Below are 19,304 nucleotides of genomic sequence, written 5' to 3'. Positions count from 1 at the left end.
TTCTGTTCCTTAAGATACAGACTTCTGGGGTCTCAATCCTAGGAATTGGTTAGTTTTCCAGTAGTTTCCAGTAGTAGGAATGGGTAGTTTTCCACCTACACTTGGTAGAATTTGGATTCTATCTTTTGTTTCCAAAGTTTTGTGTGGCTGTTACAAGTACTGCCTAGCTGTCCAGCTGTCTCTCCCACATTAGATATTGCCCTTGGGAAAAGCAACCTTACATGTTGGTCTCGCCTCTGTGGGTTTCTGTCTTCTACCAGAATTTGGCCCAGGTATTTATTATTACCTTGCTAGTTTTCAGATACTTCAATGAAGATTTAAAAAGTACATGGGGCACCCGGGTGGCTCAGTCAGTTAAGCGGCCTACTTCAGCTCAGGTCATGATCTCGCAGCCTGTGGGTTCAAGCCCTGCGTCCAGCTCTGTGCTGACAGCTCAGAGCCTGGAGACTGCCTCGGATTCTGTGTCTCCCTCTCTCTCTGCCTCTCCTGCTCGTGCTCTCTCTCAAAAATAAATAAACATTAAAAAAATACATTTTAACCATATTTCTGTTAGTAGTAATTTGTAAGAGCATTTTTCCAAGTTACCCAGGAACTCATTACTGGAATAATTAATTTTCTTATATTTTTCCAGTACTTTTGTGTAGAAGAGAAAATAGGATTCTGTATTTTAACTACAATCTTCATTGAATTAAAAAAGTAATCTTGATATAAAGTAAAATTTAATTATGTAATTTTCTATAGCTTCCTTTCCAGTAATAAGTTGTTCTTGATGCAGTAGATTGGCTTATTCAAAGGGGCACAAGACTTGGAATTCAGGGTTTTCTTTCAGAGCACTCTTTCCTAAGCTGTCTTTTTACATTGAATGAATTTACTAATTTTAGTACCAATTTGCCAATTTCCTTATTAGTAAAAAAAAAAAAAAAAAAAAATTGAACTAGTTGATTTCTAATCTCTCAACTCAATGATGTTTTAGGTCTACAAATTAAAAGAGGTAGTGATTAGTTCTATGTTACAGAATTACTGTCTTTTCATTCAGTAATTTAAATTTCTAATAAATACTGACTTATAGGAATTACAGTTGAGTAACTTAGTATAGAACAGGGATGTTGTCAGTAATATGAAAACTCTATAGGACAAAATATTTGATTTCCATATTGATAAATTATAGAGGAAAGAAACATCATAAAGAGAATTAAAAGGAGAACTTATGAAGAGAATTAAAAGACATTTCAGTTTAATGTTATGCTTGTGTTATTACTCCAAAAGCTTTAAAAACAGGAGAAAAAATAATACAATGAAAGAAATGTAAATACTGACTATATGTTTAGCGATATTAAGACCATATTGTTAGCTGTCTTATTTATATTATTGGTATTATTGCTATATTTAAAAAATTCTTGAAATATTTACAAATGCAATACTATACTTGAGATTTGCTTAAATATGACCAAGGGTAGGTAGGTTAGACAGGTTGGTAGGTAGGTATATAGAATTCATATGGGCTACTAGTTGAAATTGGTTGAAGGACACATACAGATCCATTAAACTTTCTCTTTACCTTTGTATGTATTTGATTTTATCCATAACAAAATGTTTAAAAAAGGAATGGATGGAAACTAGAGATGATAGTAAAGTTTAACTTTATCATAGGAAATGAAGCATCATAGGTTCCAGAATCTCCACAGGGCTGAGTCCACAGTTACAGTGAAAATGCTAAAAAAAATCTAGTCGGCAGGCCGTTGTCTGTTTCAAAGCTATCTGCAAAGCAGAGGATCAAAGATCCCTTTTTAATGAGGATTTTTATCTTTGGTGTTCCCAAATAGGATCATAATAGTTCTCAAAGGAAGAAGAGCATATTGTTGCATTTCCTTACATTTTTAACATAATTTAGTATTGATTTTTATATATCTATATCAAGTATTAGAAACCTATTTCTGACATTAGTTCTTAAATTGACAACTTTTAGTGAAATTAAATATATGCTACTTTTGATTCATGATATGTAAAGATTTTTCTTTCTAATTAGGTTTCAAAATACTGTAAATAACCATGCCTGAAAACAAGACAATTTCCTGTTCTTTCATTGGAGGTGATCAAGCCAAGAAAAGTAAGTTTATCATTAAATGATTTTCTTTGAAACTAGGTCATAGGTAAATGCAATTAAGTCAATCATAGAAGGCAGCTGCAAAGATAGTAGTCTTCTCCAGGACAAAGGGTCACACAATCAAACCTTACTGGGATCAGGAAGGTGAGGTGAATGAAAGGAGTAAATCAGTTTAAGGAAAACCCACTATCTGGATTATAATCAATTTCTTTTATATTTACTATTGAACAAAAGTATAGGCAATAAAACATATAGGTAGTACAACAGAGCCAGCTCTTACTGGCTCATGTGAGCCAATTGCATATATCTCAGCGCTACTCCTCTGATTGCTTGAAATTGGCTGGTTAATAACAGCTGGTTATTAAAATTTTACCAGCACCCATTGAAGACAAACACAAAATTAAAAATGAAAAATACTTGGTACTTCTATTTTTAAAATTGTATTAGCTTTTATTATATTACTTTGCATTCTGAGCCCCAACATCTTTTATTCTGCATTGTGTTAGTAATATGTCTTTGCATCATATAGGACAGAGGTCAGCACATTACAGCTGATGGGCCAAATCTGGACAGTAGCCCTTTTCTACAGCCCAAATGCTAAAAATGGTTTTACATTTGTAAAGTGTTGTTAAAAAGAAAAGAAAAGAAAAAAGAACAAAGAGGAATATGCAACAGAGAATGCATGTGGCCTACAAAACCTAAAATTTTTACTATCTGGTCCTCTACAGAATAAGTTTGCCAATCCTTGGTATAGAATTTTGCCTTGAATACTTTGTAGTCCATTGACAGTCAAGTTATCCATTGTTGCACTAATGCTACATAAAAACCAACCAAAAAATGCAGGTGCATACAACATCATAAATATTCATTTTAGTTTACTTATGCATAAGTGTGCTGAGTGGTTCTATTAATTTCAGGTGGGCTCAGGATGGCTCATTCATACATCCGCACTAAGCCATAGGTCAACTAAGCATTGATGTTATTTATTTGGGGTTTGATCTTTCATAGGCCTATAGCCTTGGCTGTACTATGTTGTCTCTCATATTCATCCAGCAGCTTTGATCTCAAGGCTTGAGAGGAGAAATAGAAGCTCGTAAGGCCTTTTCAGGTCAAGGCTCAGAACTGGCAATTATCATTTGATGTATTTTATTGGCCAAAGCAAGTCATAGGACCAGCCCAGACTCAAGGGACAAGCGGTTAAAATCATTCTTTTGATGATGGATGCTCCAAAGTTACAGTGGAAAGGAGGAAGGTGAAAACACTAGGAGGAAAACTTATTGGGACTACTATTGCAATCCAGCTGCCACAATCTTATTAGGGATTACAAAAGAAAGCAATCATATAGTAATTCCAAACATGGTTGAGAATATTGCACAATAGATTTCATGGAGGATTACCAATCTTGGGTAGGATTTTAGTACTTGTTACTATATTCACTTTCACAATATTTCAATAACCTTGGTTTTTAGCTCTTTATTCACGCTACCAATATTAATTGAAAAAAAAAACATGCAATTTCATTGTCATAGAGTTTATATAGTGAAATTTAAGCAAAAATTTTTGATTTCTGGAAACTGATTTCAATTTCAGATTAGCAATATGAACCAGGTTATTCACTTAAAACAACTTTCCCAAGGACAAAATTTGGAAAGAAGATACTCAAATCATACTTGCACATATCTTTTGTTTAAATACTTGAAAAGAACTTTTCAAACTTTTTGGATTGATTACAATGTTAATTAAAAACTAGTAGTTTGTTCCAACACTTTTGAGGGCTAAGCTGATGGTTTCCCTTTGAATGACCTCACAAGGTCTATTTGTTTTGTATTGCAGTAGAAACTGACCAGTTTGCAAGCAAAAACTCCTTTGTGTGGTACGTCAGGAGAAAGTTAATCATATTTAAAAAGGCAGACCACTTGTATTTAGTCTATGTGATGGAGAGATATACATGAATATAATCACATTCCACATTATTTAATGGAATATGAGTGTTTTATGATATAGATTAGTTCTGTATGTGCATATGGAATGGAATATGTCTGGCTGGCTAACTCTTTGGAAAATAATATGGTTAATAAATTGTCTTTTGGTATTTGCTTGGTATTTGCTTTGGGTAAGTTTACAATATTTGTATTTAAATCACATTAGAACCAATATTTGAAATGTTGGCATAAATATTGATTATCAGTTAAAATTAATTTCTATCTCTTTGGCATCATACCATCATCAAGCTTCCCATCCTCTGTGTAAACCAACCAACCACTACAGAGCGCATTCAGCTCATCAAGCAAAGCATTGAGATGTCCATGTTCAAACTATGGAAATTTATCAGACTTGCAGTGTTTATTACTATGTCTTGGCAGATTTCAAACTTTTAAGCCCAAAGCAATCTTTGCTGGATGATGTACTGAACCTAATTATGTACCAACCTTTGAAAATGTTTGTCATTAACTCTGTCATTAACATCACAAGAACACAGTGTGAGGTCTTATTTATTAACTTCTACCAGATGATATTCAACATGGTACTTTTCTTAACATCAAAAACAAATCCTTTCCTTATGTTGCATCAATCATCATGAAACTATTGTGGCCATATAAAAATTCTTATTGTATTATAAATATACATACAGAATTGGATGATTATTCTTTTCTCTTAGCTGATATAAATAATAAAATACATTATTAAGCTCTTCCAAATTGGTCTATAGAGTCACAGCCATATCTTAAAACATGCTGATCAACAGTATTTTCAGGTGACTCATGCTTACAAATGGTTAGCTCTGGAATAATTTCTATTACATTTAACAATACCTTTCTACAAACTTACTACCTGTAATATTTTGCCTGTTAGGTAATATTTTCACTAAATATAAAACTGAATTTCACAGCAGTATCATATATTTGAATTATGATACTGATACTGCATTAGTTTTTCTGTTTATATTTCATAATGTATTTTTTCAATGTAACAGGCAGAGGCTGTACTATTTTTTTAACAGATTAGTGTCTTATCTGTTGAAATGGTAAATATTTCATACATGTAAAAATATATATTAAAGTATGAAGAATACTGATAGAATATCTGTGCAATCATAACCCACATTAAGAAATAGAACCCTGAGTCCTCTCACCTCTCTCAAATCACATTTAGCTTTATATTATTATATGTCAACATGCTAATACAATACATTTATAGTCTTAATACATTTCATCTTATATTACTTTATTTTATTAATTCACTAGTATCAGTTTGATCATCTGAAAACGAGGTTTGGTTTTTACTTTCCTCCCATTATAATTTTACCACTTTCCCTCCCCTATTGCTTAGACTAGATCCTTTAGAACCCTGTTAAATGAAGCAATAAAAATATGCACATTTATCTTCTTGTTCCTGATTTTTAAAATGAGACTTTTAATGTTTCATCATTAAACATGATGGAATTTTTTACTTACCTTATTTTAATCTAATTTTGTTAGCAAGGTATTTATAACTTCACAATTGAATTGGGGGAATGTTTCTTCATTTTCTGTTCTCTGAAAAACAAAATATTTTAATTAATTTTTCTTGAATGTTTAGCTAAACTTATGTGTTAATTTTCAGAGAGACACTATTGATATAAATTATTTATTGGCAATAGGATTATTTAGACTTTCTGTTTATTCTTAATTCACTATTGGCAAGTTATGTTTCTTTTAAAATTTTGTTCATTTGGTTAAATTTTAAGTATACTGAGACCACATAGCTAATATTTTTTTACTTTTATATCTTTCTACATGCAGTTCTCACTTATATTCATAATATTGCATTTGTTTCTTCTCTTTCTTCTGGTTTGTCTTGATCAATTTTGCCAGATGTGTCCATTTGTGCTAAACTTTTCAAAGTAGTAATTTCTGATCTTTTAAATTATCCCTAGGTTTTTTTTTTCATTGGCGGTGGTCTATTTTCTATTTTATTAATTATTACCCCTTATTTTCCTTCTACTTTGTTTTTCCACATATTCTTAATTTGGATACTTAGATCGCTAGTTTTTAGACCCTTTTTCTTTTCTAATATAACTATTTAAAGTTACACATTTCTCTTGAGATATCATAGATACGATAAAAAGGATTTGATTATGAAATCCAATTCATTTGAAGCAGAGATTTACTCAGCATGCAGTTTACTAAGCGCTGTTCTGGGTAATATTGTTTAACTTTAAAATTTTTTTTGTATTCACGAACCAGAAAATTCACCTCTTCAAAGTGTACAGTTCAGTGTTTTTAGTATAATCACAAGGTTGTATAACCATCATCATTACTTAATTCTATAATACTTTCATAACCTCCCAAAGAAGCCCTATATCATTAGCAGCCACTCCCCATTCCTCCTCAGCCCAGCCCTGGCAACCACAAACCTACGTGCCTTGGTGGGAATATCAGGGGTCTGGTGTGAACTAATTCCTGGCAAAGACGGGTACCATCAGCATCTGGGAGCACACCCACAACATGCATGTGATGAAGTTCAGCATAAGGACTGTCATCACCTTTGCAGTGGAGGCCAAGAACCATGCCGACCTACCCAAGCTGGTAAAGGGGCTGAAGCAGCTGGCCAAGTCAGACCCCGTGGAGCAGTGCATCATTAAGCAGTGCATCCTGGGTGCCCATCATCGCAGGGGCCAATGAGCTGCACCTGGAGACCTGCCTGAAGAACCTGGAAGAGGACCACACCTGCATCCCTCTCAAGAAATCCGACGGGGAGTCGAAAGGGCTCTGCCTGTCCAAATCCCCAAACAAGCACAAAATGCAGTCCATGAAGGTGCCCCTCGCAGACCACCTGGCGGAGGACACCGGCCATCGCTAGATGTGGGCCTGCCGGGAACTGAAGCGGCAGGCCGCTGTCTGGCCGAAGAGTACCTGTGGCACCTGGCCTAGACCCAAAAGATCCGGTGCTCTCGTTGCAGGATTTTTTACCTCAATACCCGGGGTTCGTTTTCTCCCAGCTTCCGAAGGGTGAAGAGGTGGACACAAAAGAAGAAGCACGCAAAAGTTTACTCGAGTATAAGACCAGGGGCGAAGAATAGTGTGAAGCTTGCTCTCTTTACAAAGGGGTACATTTGAAAGTGAATGCCCGGGACTACAAGCAAGGGTCCTTGTTTTGTAAGGTTCTGGGCAGCCTTCCCTTGCCGTCCCGCTCGCTCCCTCCCGGGTCCTACCCTAGGCTCCCTAGCTCTCTAGGTGCTGGGTGGTCCCTTCCTGATTGGCTCAGTTCCATTGTGTGAGGGGTGGCCCATGGCCATGTCATTGTGGGCCATACCCTTTGTGGTCTACTACTTATTTCTAGTTAGGTTTTTTTGTCAAATTCCTGAGGGAAACCAGAAGGGGAGGAGGTGGCGTCTGTCACATTCTTAAGAGGAATCTTACGCCTGAGGGGGTTTGCCTGGTCCGACACTCTTCAGTATTGTTCTAAAATATGTTTTTCCACACCCAGGGACCTCAGGTTCTAATCGTTCCCTCTCTGCCTACTGAATCCTATCTTCTATCACTTTGAGACTGCTGGCCCCGGACTCAATACCTTCAACGACAACACCCGGACTGTACGGTACCTCAACAAAATCAAGGACAGCTCGGTGGCCGGTTTCCAGCCAGGCCGCCGGGCCAGGAGACTGCGAGGCCTGAGCCTTGACGTCTGCGACGCGACGTCACGCAGGGAAGCCATTCAGACCCCCCACCCCCACCCCCACCCCCACCCCACCACGTGGCACCGCCTTTAACCACGGACTGCTCAGTACCAGCCCCAGCTCAGGGAGCCCGCCCACCCTGTGGAGGGAGCTCCAGGGGCCGGAAGAAGTGGTTGGCGCCATCTACAATGTCCTCCGTAGGAAGGAGGGCCGCGTCGAGTCCCAGGTGGCCGGCAAATCCCTGTTTATGCTGAAGGCCTACGGCTCCTCAAGGAGTCCTTTGGCCTCAGCGCCGACCTGAGGTCCCGCAGGGCGACCAGGCCTTCCCCCACTGCTTATTTGGCCACTGGCAGATCCTGCCCTCGGAGCCCTTGGACCACAGCAGCCGCCCCAGCCGGGTCGTGGCGGAGACGCGCAAGTGCAAAGGCCTGCACCGAGGCGTCCCAGCCCTGGACAATTTCCTGGACAAATTGTGGGCGGACCTCGCAGCAGCACCCGCGCTCCGTCTTTGATCTACTGCAGCCCCCAGCGTTCGCGTTCTCCTCCGGGTACCTATAGACTGTTCCCGAACGGTGAGGCGCCGCCTGACGGCCTTGTGGGGCTCACTCGGTGCCGTCGCTCAGCATAAGCCCTGACGCCCTTTTTCTTCAGTATTTCAAGATTTCAAAGGTGACAGAAGTGCCCTCACAGCCCAGACCTTATTTGGCCGGTAGGGGTTGGGGAGGCCGGATGGGACAACCTTCTGGACATTCCATATGAATTTGTAAAATAGTTGGCTTCGTGTATCTGCCTTCTTTTAAACTAGAATTTTGTCATGGGTCCGTTTTATGGCTGGATACTGTTAATAATTGTATGAATATTCCACGTATCGTTTATACATTCATCAGTAGATGGGTATTTGTGTTGTTTCCACTTTGGGGCTATTAGGAATAATGTTCTTATGAATATTTGAATGCAAGTTTTTATGGGGACGTATGTTTTTATTTCTGCTGGGTATACATTTAAGTCTGGAATTGCTGGGTCATTTGGTAACTTGATGTTTAACTTTCTGAGTAATTGAAAAAAATTTTTTTTTCCATAGCAGTTGCAAATTTTGCATTCCAAATAACAGTATATGAGGATTCCAGTTTTTCCATCCCCTTGTCAGGGCTTGTTAGATTCTGCTTTTCCTTTTTGGGTTTTTGTTTGTTTGCTTTTTAGCTATTATAGCCATCTTTAGCAGGTGTGAATTGACATCTGGTGAGTTTTTTTACTTTTTTTTTTTTATGGTTAATTCATTTTTAACAGACGGGAGGGGGGGACAGAGTAGGGGAGGGACAGAGAGAGTAGGGAGACACAGAATCCGAAGCAGGCTCCAGGCTCCGAGCTGTCAGCACAGAGCTGGACTCAAATCCAGAAACCCTGAGATCATGACCTGAGCCTAAATTAGAGACTTAAGGGACTGAGCCACCCAGGTACCCTCATTGTGGTTTTGATTTGCATTTCTCTGATGACTGGTCATGAGATGATCTTTAAATGTGCTTACTGGCCATTTGTTTATCTTTGGAGTAATGTCTGTTTAAATCTTTTGCCTTTCTTCAATTGGGTTGTGTTTTTATCTTTGAGTTGGAAGAATTCTTTATATATTTCAGAAACTGGATCTTTATCAAATATATGATTTGCAAATGTTTTCGCCCATGGCAGGGGTTGTATTTGCATATTCTTGACAATGTCTTTTGAACCAAAAAAAAAAAAAAGAAAACATTACTGTATGAATCTGATTGATGTAATATTTAAATAATGTTTAAAATTGCTTGTTCCTTTGATGTCACATCAAAGAAACTATTGCCTAATCCAAGGTCACAAATATTTACACCTCTGTTTTCTTCCAAGAGTTTTATAGTATTAGCTTTTGCATTTAAGTCTGATGATTTTTGAGTTAATTTATATATATATATATATACACATATATACACATATATGTGTGTGTGTGTGTGTGTATGTATATATATGATTTGGAGTCAAAATTTATTCTTTTATGTTTGTATCTCCAGTTGCCCTAGTACCATCTGTTGAAAAAAAAAAGACTTTTTTTTTCATAGAATAGTCTTGGCACCTTTGTAAAAATCAACAGACCATAAATATGGGTTTATTTCAGGAATTTCAGTTCTACTGCACTGATCTACCTGTCCATTCTTATGCCAGTACCACACTGTGTATTATAGCTTTGTAGTAATTTTTAAAACTAGAAGTGTGATTTCTCCAACACTGTTCTTTTTAGAAATTATTTTGGGTAATCTGAGTCCCTTGCATTTCCATCTCAATTCTTAGGATCAGTTTGATATTTTCTGGGGGAAAAAAAAGGCCATTGAAATTTGATAAGAATTGCATTGAATCTGTGGATCAATTTTAAGGGTTTTGGCATCTTAATCAGATCATGTCTTCCAGAATACTAATACAGGATATCTTTGTATTTACTTAGGTGTTAATTGTTTTTTTCAACAATGTTTTGTAGATTTTAGTTGAAGAAGTCTTGCATTTCTGTTAGTTTTATTCCCAAATATTTTAATATTTTATTCTTTTTGATGCTTGTTCTTTCTTCCTTTCTTCCTTCCTTCCTTTCTTTCTTTCTTTCTTTCTTTCTTTCTTTCTTTCTTTCTTTCTTTCTTTTCTTTCCTCCCTTTCCTCCCTGCCCCAACTGCTATGGCTAGAATCTCTGGAACAATATTGAGTGGAAATGGCAAAGTGTGGATATGCTTATCTTTTTTCTGACCCTAGGGAATTTTTCACAAACATTCGTTATTCTGTTGAAGAAGTTTCTCTCTATTCCTATTTTGTTTCTGTGTTTTTACCATAAATGGGATTAAATTTTGTCAAATATTTTTTCTGCATCTATTGAAATGCTTGTGTGGTTTCTTCCCTTTATTCTGTTAATATGGTATATTACATTCATTGATTTTCATATATTGAAACATTTCTGGGACAAATCTCTCTTGGATGTGGTGTATAATCCTTTTTATATACTATTGTATTTAGTTTGCTCATATTTTGTGGGGATTTATCTCCTAATTTTTTTCCCTTCTCCTTGGATTTAGTTGTGTCTTCCTAGATAAGATACAAGGCTATTGATTCAAGTTCTAATTTTCTTCATGTAGGCATACACAACTACCTACTTCCCTCTGATCATTGATATCACTAAACTTCATATATGTTTAGTTGTGTTGTCTTTTTGTTTTTATTCATCTCAAAGTATTTTCTGGTTTCCCTTGTGATTCCTTTCTTGATCCATTATTTATTTAGGATTGTGTTTAAAGTTCACATATTTGAAAATTTCCCAAATTTCCTTTGATCACCGATTTCTGTTTTTAGCATTGTAGTCAAAGAAGATACTTTATGTGATTTCAACACTTATTTAAGTGTATTGACTCCTATTTAGGGCATAATATGTGGTCTAATATGGAGAACATTCAGTGTGTACTTGAGAAAAATGTGTTTTCTACTCTTGATGGAATATTCTATTAGTTGTTTCTTAGGTCTAAGTGGTTTATGGTGTTTTCAAAACTACTGTTTACTTGTCTTTATTCTTTCTAGATGTTTCATCCATTATTATTTATTCATTATTTATTGTTTATTTATTATTTATTTTTTTTAGAGAGAGATAGAGAGCATGAGCAGGGGAGAGGAGCAGTGGGGGAGAGAGACAGAGAGAGACAGAGAGAGAGAAAGAGAGAGAATCCTAAGCAGCCTGCATTCTCAGAGTGAGGCTGACATGGGGTTCAATCCCATGAGTCAGTCACTCAACAGACTGAGCCACCCAGGCACCCCCATCCATTATTTACATTGGGCAGTTAAACACTTCCACTAATGTTGTTGAATTGTCTTTTTTTTCCCTTCAGTTATGTCAGCTTTTACTTCAATTTGAAGCTCTTTTAAGATTGTATATGTTTATAATTATTACAGCTTCTTAAAGGGTTGACCCTCTTCCCATTATGAAGTGTCCTTTATCTCTAGTAATAATTTTTGTCTTAAAGTCATCATATGCGGTAGTGTGCAGAAATATTCCTTTATAATTTTATCACAAAAACTTTCTCAGTAAAAAAACAAAAAAGTATATATTTTATTTACAGTTCTTCTGTATAATTTTTATTTGGTTACTCTTTTTGGATAAATTTATATCCTTCATATATATTATTATAGTTATTTGACTGGCAGTATCTTCTATCATATTTTTACTTTTACAACCTTCATTTCTTTTGTTTTGCATATTTTTATTATGAATTTACTTTTTTGTTTCATTTTATTCTGTAATGGGGTTTTAGGATATAAATATCTTTGTAATGGTTATTAAATATTAGCATAAGATATTCTACAAGTATTTAAATCTTATATTTATTTATATCTGTAAAATATATCAAAATATTTTTTTAAGGTTTAAATGTTTATTTATTTTTGAGAAAGAGAGAGAGACACACACACACAGCAGAGAGCGAGTGGGGAAGGGGCAGAGAGGGAGACACAGAATCCAAAGCAGGCTCCAGGCTCCAGGCTCTGAACTGTCAGCACAGAACTCGGCATGGGGCTCGAACCCATGAACTTTGAGATCATGACCTGAGCTGAAGTCAGATGCTTAAACGACTCAGCCACCTGGGCACCCCAATCAATCAAAATATTTTTTTTTAATTTTTTTTAATGTTTATTTATCTTTGAGACAGAGAGAGACAGAACGTGATCAGGGGAGGGGCAGAGAGAGAGGGAGACACAGAATCTGACGCAGGCTCCAGGCTCTGAGCTGTCAGCACAGAGCCTGACATGGGGCTTGAACTCACGAACCGTGAGATCATGACCTGAGCCAAAGTCGGACACTTAGCCGACTGAGCCACCCAGGTGTTCCTCTATCAAAATATTAAAAAAATTTTTTTTTTTAAGTATTTATTTTTGACAGAGAGAGAGAGAGAGAGAGAGAGAGCGAGCATGAGTGGGGGAGGGGCAGCGAGAGAGGGAGACACAGAATCCCAAGCAGGCTCCAGGCTCTGAGCTGTCAGCACAGAGTCCAACGCTCGAACCCACAGACTGCGAGATCATGACCTGAGCCTAAGTCGGACGTTCAACCGACTGAGCCACCCAGGCGTCCCCCTCTATCAAAATATTTTAATGCCACTAGAGTAAACATTGTATTTTCTATTTCATAATTTACATATAGTGAAATGCTCAAGCTTCAATTTATAATTTAATGTATTTTGATAAATGTATACATGACAAATGTAGAACCACTGACCTTTTCTGGGTAAAAAAAAAAAAGAAAGTTTTTCACCAACCATAGGCAACCACTATTTTGATATCACAATAGTTTAGCTTTGTTTTTTTTGTTTGAATCTCATAATAATGGAAATATAAAATACCCATTTTGTTGTCTTTGATTATTTTTGTTAAATGTACTTTTGAGTTTCACTGATGTTATTTTGTGTATTAGTTCATCTTTTTTTTTTCCTACTTAGCATTATACTGCTGCATGACTACACTGTATTTTTTGAAATGTAATTTTCTAGTGATGGACACTTAGGTTGTTTCCAATTTCTGCTCTTAGGAGTAAAACTATCACCACAAATAATCTTTGATAATCTTTTTGTGGACCTACACTTTCATTTATCATGGGTTAAAGTTTAGAACTGGTGTTGCTGCATTATAGAGTAGACAATTTTAACTTTATAAGAAACTGTCATAATATCCTCTTACCTTTGAGAATTTTTAAACATTTGAGAGTTTGTAAAATAAAATACAAAATTTCTCCTTTGTCTCTACATTCCCTCTTTCCAAAGTTAACCAGTCTAATTGTTTCTTGACATGTACATTTTATATGAATTGACAAATACCTATCAACCTGTACATCTCTTTAGAAAACAAGTGATGACAAAACTTACCTACAAATTTTTGTCTTACTATTCTTCATTGAATAGTGTACCTTAAAGTAGTTTCTATACCATCATATGTGTATCTGTTTGCTGTTTGCTTTTATTAATTTTATTTCCAGCTGTACTGAGATAGAATTGGCATATAACATTGTATAAGTGTATCATGTACCATGTAATTATTTGATACAGGTATATATTGTGAGATGCTTATTACTGCAGTAAGATAATTGAACACACCCTTTGTTATTGTTATGGCAAGAACATTTAGAATCTCTCATTGCAACTTAGTTATCTAAAATCACCATGCTGTATATTTTATCCCCAATTATTCTTCTTATAACTGGAAGTTTGTTCCCTTTGACTCAACATCTCATTCTCCCCACTTTCCAGCCCCTGGCAAACACCGTTCTATGCTCTGCTTCTAGGAATTTGGCTTTTTAGGTACTATATATAAGTGAGATCATATAATTTTTTTTTCTTTCTCTGTCTTATTTCACTCAGCATAATGTCGTTTAGGTCCATTCATGTAGTTTCAGATGACAGGATTTTCTTTTTTATGGTGGAACAAAATCCCATTGTGTTTGTGTGTGTGTGTGTGTGTGTGTGTGTGTGTGGTGTGTGTGTGTTTGTACATATATCTGTACATGAGCACAAGTTGATAATGCTGCAGTGAACATGAGGGTGCTGAAATTTGAGATAGTAATTTCATTTCCCTTAGATATATACCCAGAAATGGAATTGCTACATCACATGGAAGTTTTGTTTTTCATTTCTTGAGGAACCTTGGGATTGTTTTCTGAAATAGCTATAAAAATTTATATTTACACCAGCAGCGCATGAGGATTTCCCTCATCTTTACATTTGATACCTTTTGTCTTTTTGAAAATAACCATTGTAACAGGTATGAGGTGATATCTCATGGTGGTTTTGATTTGTATTTCCCTGATGATTAGTGATGTTGAATACCTTGTCATGTCCTTGTCCATTTGTATGTCTTCTTTGGAAAAATATCTACTCAGGCCCTTTGCCATTCTAAAATTGGATTATTTGTTTTTGTGCTATTGAGTTGTGTGAGTTCCTTATATATTTTGGATATTAATGATTTGCCAGAGAGATGTTTTGCAAATATTTTCTGTCATTCTGTAGGTTGCCTTTTCATTATGTTGATTGTTTCTTTTGCTATTCAGAAGCTTTTTAGCTTGATGTAATCCATCTTCATTGATTTTAGTTTTAGTTGGTTTTGTTTTTGATTATTAGTGTCGTATTGAAATAATCCATATGTCATGGCATTTTTTCCCTATGTTTTCTTTTAGTAGGTTAGTGGCTTCAGATGTTACATTTAAGTGTTTAATCCATTCCAAGTTAATTTTTGTGAATGGTGTAAGATAGGGATCTAGTTTCATTCCTTTGCATGTGAATATCTAGTTTTCCCAACAACATTTATTTTTTTTTAAAGTGCTAAATATTGTTTGATTTATTTTTATTATTTTTAAGCATAACATTATTTTCATTTTATTTACAATTTTATATTAGTTTCAGGTATACAATATGGTGACTTGATAATTCCATATATCAACTGGTGCTCATCATCAGGACAAGTGTACTCCTTAATCTCCATCACCTATTTAACCCAATTTCCCATCCCCCTATCTTCTCTGGTAACCGGTTTGTTCTTTATAATTAAGAGTCTGTTTCTTGGTTTTTCTTCTGTCTCTCTCTCTCTCTCTCACTTATTCCCTTTGCTTATTTGTTTTGTTCCTTAAATTCCACAAATGAGGGAAATTATATGGTATTTGTCTTTGTCTGACTTCTTTCTCTTAACATTATACTTTTTAGCTCCACATCCATGTCATTGCAAATGCAAGATTTCATTATTTTTTGTGGCTGAATAGTATTCCTATATATGTCACATCTTCTTTATCCATTCATCAATCCATGGGCACTTGGACTGTTTCCATATCTTGACATTGTGACTAATGCTGCTATAAACATAGGGGTGTATGTATCCCTCAAAATTCACTGTTTATGTATTCTTTGGGTATTTTCCCCATAGTGCAGTTGCTGGACTGTATACTGTTTTCCACAGTGGCTACATTCCCACCAACAGTGCACCAGTGTTTGTTTTTCTCCACATTCCCACCAACACCCATTGTTTCTTGTGTTTTTGATTTCAGCCGTTCTGACAGGTGTGAGATGATATCTCATTGTAGTTTTTATTTGCATTTCCCTGATGATGAGTCTGTTTTTTCATGTATTTGTTAGCCATCTGTGTCTTCTTTGGAGAAATGTCTATTCATGTCTTCTGTCCATATTTTGACTGGATTGTTTGCTTTTTTGGGTGTTGAGTTTCATTAGATCTTTATATATTTTGGTTGCTAACCCTTTTTCATAAATGTCATTTGCAAATATCTTCTCCCATTCTTTAGGCTACCTTTTAGTTTTGTTGATTGTTTCCTTTGCTATGCAGAAGCTTTTTGTCTTGGTGTAGTCCCAATAGTTTGTTTTTGCTTTTATTTCCCTTGCCTTGGGAGAAACATGTAGAAAAAAGTTGATACAGCTGATGTCAAAGAAGGTACTGCCTGTGTTTTTGGTGCAATTGTAAATGGGATTATTTTCTTAATTATTCTCTTCCTGCTTAATTATTGATGTATAGAAATGCAACAGATATCTGTACATTGATTTTGTACATCCATTTTGATTTTTTTCCTGCAACTTTATTGAATTGCTGTGGCTAGGACTTCAGTATTGTGTTGAATAAAAGTGGTGATAGTGGACATCTTTGTCTTACTCCTGACCTTAGGGGAAAAGTTCTCAGTTTTTCCCCATTGAGGATGATGTTCACTGTGGATTTTTCATATGTGGCCTTTATTTATGTTGAGGTATGTTTCCTCTAAACCTACTTTATTGAGAGCTTTTATCATGAATGGATCCTGTACTTTGTCAAATGCTTTTTCTGTATGTATTGAAATGATCATGTGGTTTTTATCCTTTTTCTTATTGATGTGATGTATCACGGTTGATTGATTTGAGAATATTGAACCACCCTTGCAATGCAGGAATAAATCCCACTTGATTGTGGTGAATGATTTTTAAAAAATCGTTTAAAAATATACAGTTGGATTTCATTTGCTAATATTTTATTGATGATTTTTGCATCTTTATTCATCAGGGATATGATGTAGTTCTCTTTTTTAGTGGTATCTTTGTCTGGTCTTGGTATCAGGATAATACTGGCCTCATAGAATGAATTTAGAAGTGTTCTTTCCTTTTCTATTGTTTATAATAGTTTAAGAATAGGTATTAGCTGTTCTTTAAATGTTTGGTAGAATTTGCCTGTGAAGCTGTCTGTTCCTGGACTTTTGTTGTTGGTAGTTTTTTTGATACTGATTCAATTTCTTTGCTGGTAATGGGTCTGTTTAAATTTTCTATTTTCTTCCTGTCTCAGTTTGGGTAGTTTATTTCTAAGAATTTATCTATTTCTTCTAGGTTGTCCAATTTGTTGGTATACATATTTTCATAATATTTTATTATAATTTCTAATATTTTTATAGTGTTGGTTGTTATTTCTCCTCCTTAATTTGTGATTTTATTACTTAAGTCTTTTTTTCTTTTCTTTTTGCTAAGTCTGGCTAGAAGTTTATCACTTTTACTAATTTTTGTAAGGAATCAGCTCCTGGTTTCATTGATTTGTTCTATTGTTTTCTTAGTATTTGTATTACTTATTTCCTCTCTAATCTTCATGATTTCCTGCCATTTGCTGGTTTTAAGTTTTATTGTTCTTTTTCTAGCTCTTTTAGGTGTAAAATTAGGTTGTTTACCATATATTTTACTTGCTTCTTAGGATAGACCTGTATTGCTATAAACTTTCCTCTTAGAACTGCTTTTCCTGCATCTCAATGGTTGTGGACTGTTGTGTTTTCATTTTCATTTGTTTCCATGTACTTTTTAATTTCTTTTATTTCCTGGTTGACGTATTCATTGTTCAGTAGCATGTTTTTTAACCTCCATGTATTTATGGTCTTCCCAGATTTTTTCTTGTGGGTGACTTTTAGTTTCATACTGTTGTGGTCAGAAAAGATGCATAGTATTATTTCAGTCTTCTTGAATTTATTGAGGCTGGTTTTGTGAACTAATATGTGATATTTTCTGGAGAATGTTCCATGTGTACTTGAAAAGAATGTGTATTCTGCAGTTTTAGGATGGAATGTTCTGAATGTATCTGTTAAAACCCATCTGTTCCAGTGTGTCATTCAAAGTCATTGTTTTCTTGCTGATTTTCTGTTGAGATGATCTGTCCATTGATGTAAGTAGAGTGTTAATGTGCCCTAGTGTTATTGTGTTATTATTAATTCCTTTATATTGGTTATTTTATGTAATTTAGTTCTGCATTGCGTGCATAGATATTTACAATTATTATATCTTGTTGGATTGTCACCTTTAGTATTATATAGTGTCTTCTTTGTCTCTTTGTTTAAAGGTCTATTTTGGTGAAATAAGTATTGCTACTCCAGCTTTGTTTTGACATCCGTTTGAATGATAAATGTTTCTCCATCATCTAACTTTCAATCTGCAGATATCTTTAGGTCTAAAATGAATCTCTCATAGGCAGAATATAAATGGGTCTTATTTTTTTCACCTTTTTTTTTGATTGGAGTGTTTATTCCATTTACATTCAAAGTAATTATTGATAGATATGTATTTATTGCCATTCTGTCACTCTCGTTTTTTGTTTTTGAAGATTTACTCTGTTTCTTTCTTGTCTTTTTCTCTTTCACGTTTTGGTGATTTTCTTTAGTGATTTATTTGGATTTCTTTATCTTTATTCTTTGCCTTTTTATTATTGGTTTTGGATATGTGGTTACATTGGGCTTGTAAATAACCTTTACTCTTTTTTTCTAAGCTTATTTAATAATTTTGAATGAGTGAGAGAGAGAGAGAGAGAGAGAGAGAGGAAGAGAGAATCCCAACCAGGTTCCATGCTGTGAGCATAGAGCCTGATGCAAGGCTTAATCCCGTGACCTCAGGATCATGACCAAAGCTGAAATCAAGAGTTGGACCCTCAACCTACTGAGTAACCCAGATGCTCCTAGGTTTTTATATAACCTTTTTTTGCATATAGCGGTCTATATGAAGTTGATGGTCTTTTCAGTTTGAACCCATTCTTTTTTCCTCTCCTCCCCACATTTTAGGTATGTGGTGTCATATTTTATATCCTTTGCGTGTGTGTGTGTGAGTTCCTTGACCGATTTTTTTACAGAAATATTCATTATTCCTGCCTTTGCTTTCCTCCTTTATACTTTTGGTCTTTGCTTTCCACTAAAAGAGTCTCCTTTGATATATCTTGCAGGGCTGGTTTAGTGGTCATGAACTGCTTTAGTTTTTGTTTGTTTGGGAAGCTCTTTATCTCTCCTTGTATTCTGAATGACAGCCTTGCTGGATAGGGTATTCTTGGCTGCATATTTTTCCCATTCAGCATGTTGAATATATCATGCCACTCCCTTCTGGCTTGCAACATTTGTATTTAAAGTTCTGCTGGCCTTAGGGGTTTGCTCTTGGAGGTTAAGGACTTCTTTTGTTTTGCTGCTCTTAAGATTTTTTTCTGTATCACTGTATTTTGCAAGTTTAATTACATTTTGTCTTGGTGTGTGTCTGC

General features: G+C 35.4%; 1 protein-coding gene across 11 annotated transcripts in view; it reads left to right on the top strand.

The window, feature by feature from the left end:
* CCDC178 (coiled-coil domain containing 178) overlaps positions 1-19,304 on the top strand; it is a 463,104-nt gene that overhangs the window by 25,964 nt on the left and 417,836 nt on the right. For all 11 annotated transcript variants that reach the window (XR_006210059.1, XM_042962674.1, XM_042962673.1 and 8 more), the window contains exon 2: positions 2,027-2,107. Coding sequence is in view for 10 of the 11 variants with exons in the window: in XM_042962674.1 (XP_042818608.1) it covers positions 2,050-2,107 (58 nt within the window). In the remaining variant the exon portion in view is untranslated. The remainder of the gene's footprint in view (positions 1-2,026; positions 2,108-19,304) is intronic.

The sequence above is a fragment of the Panthera tigris genome, chromosome D3 (assembly GCF_018350195.1).
Source record: "Panthera tigris isolate Pti1 chromosome D3, P.tigris_Pti1_mat1.1, whole genome shotgun sequence".
NCBI lineage: Eukaryota > Metazoa > Chordata > Mammalia > Carnivora > Felidae > Panthera > Panthera tigris.
Note: the sequence above shows the minus strand (reverse complement) of the source record. Positions and strands in the feature narration are given on the sequence as shown.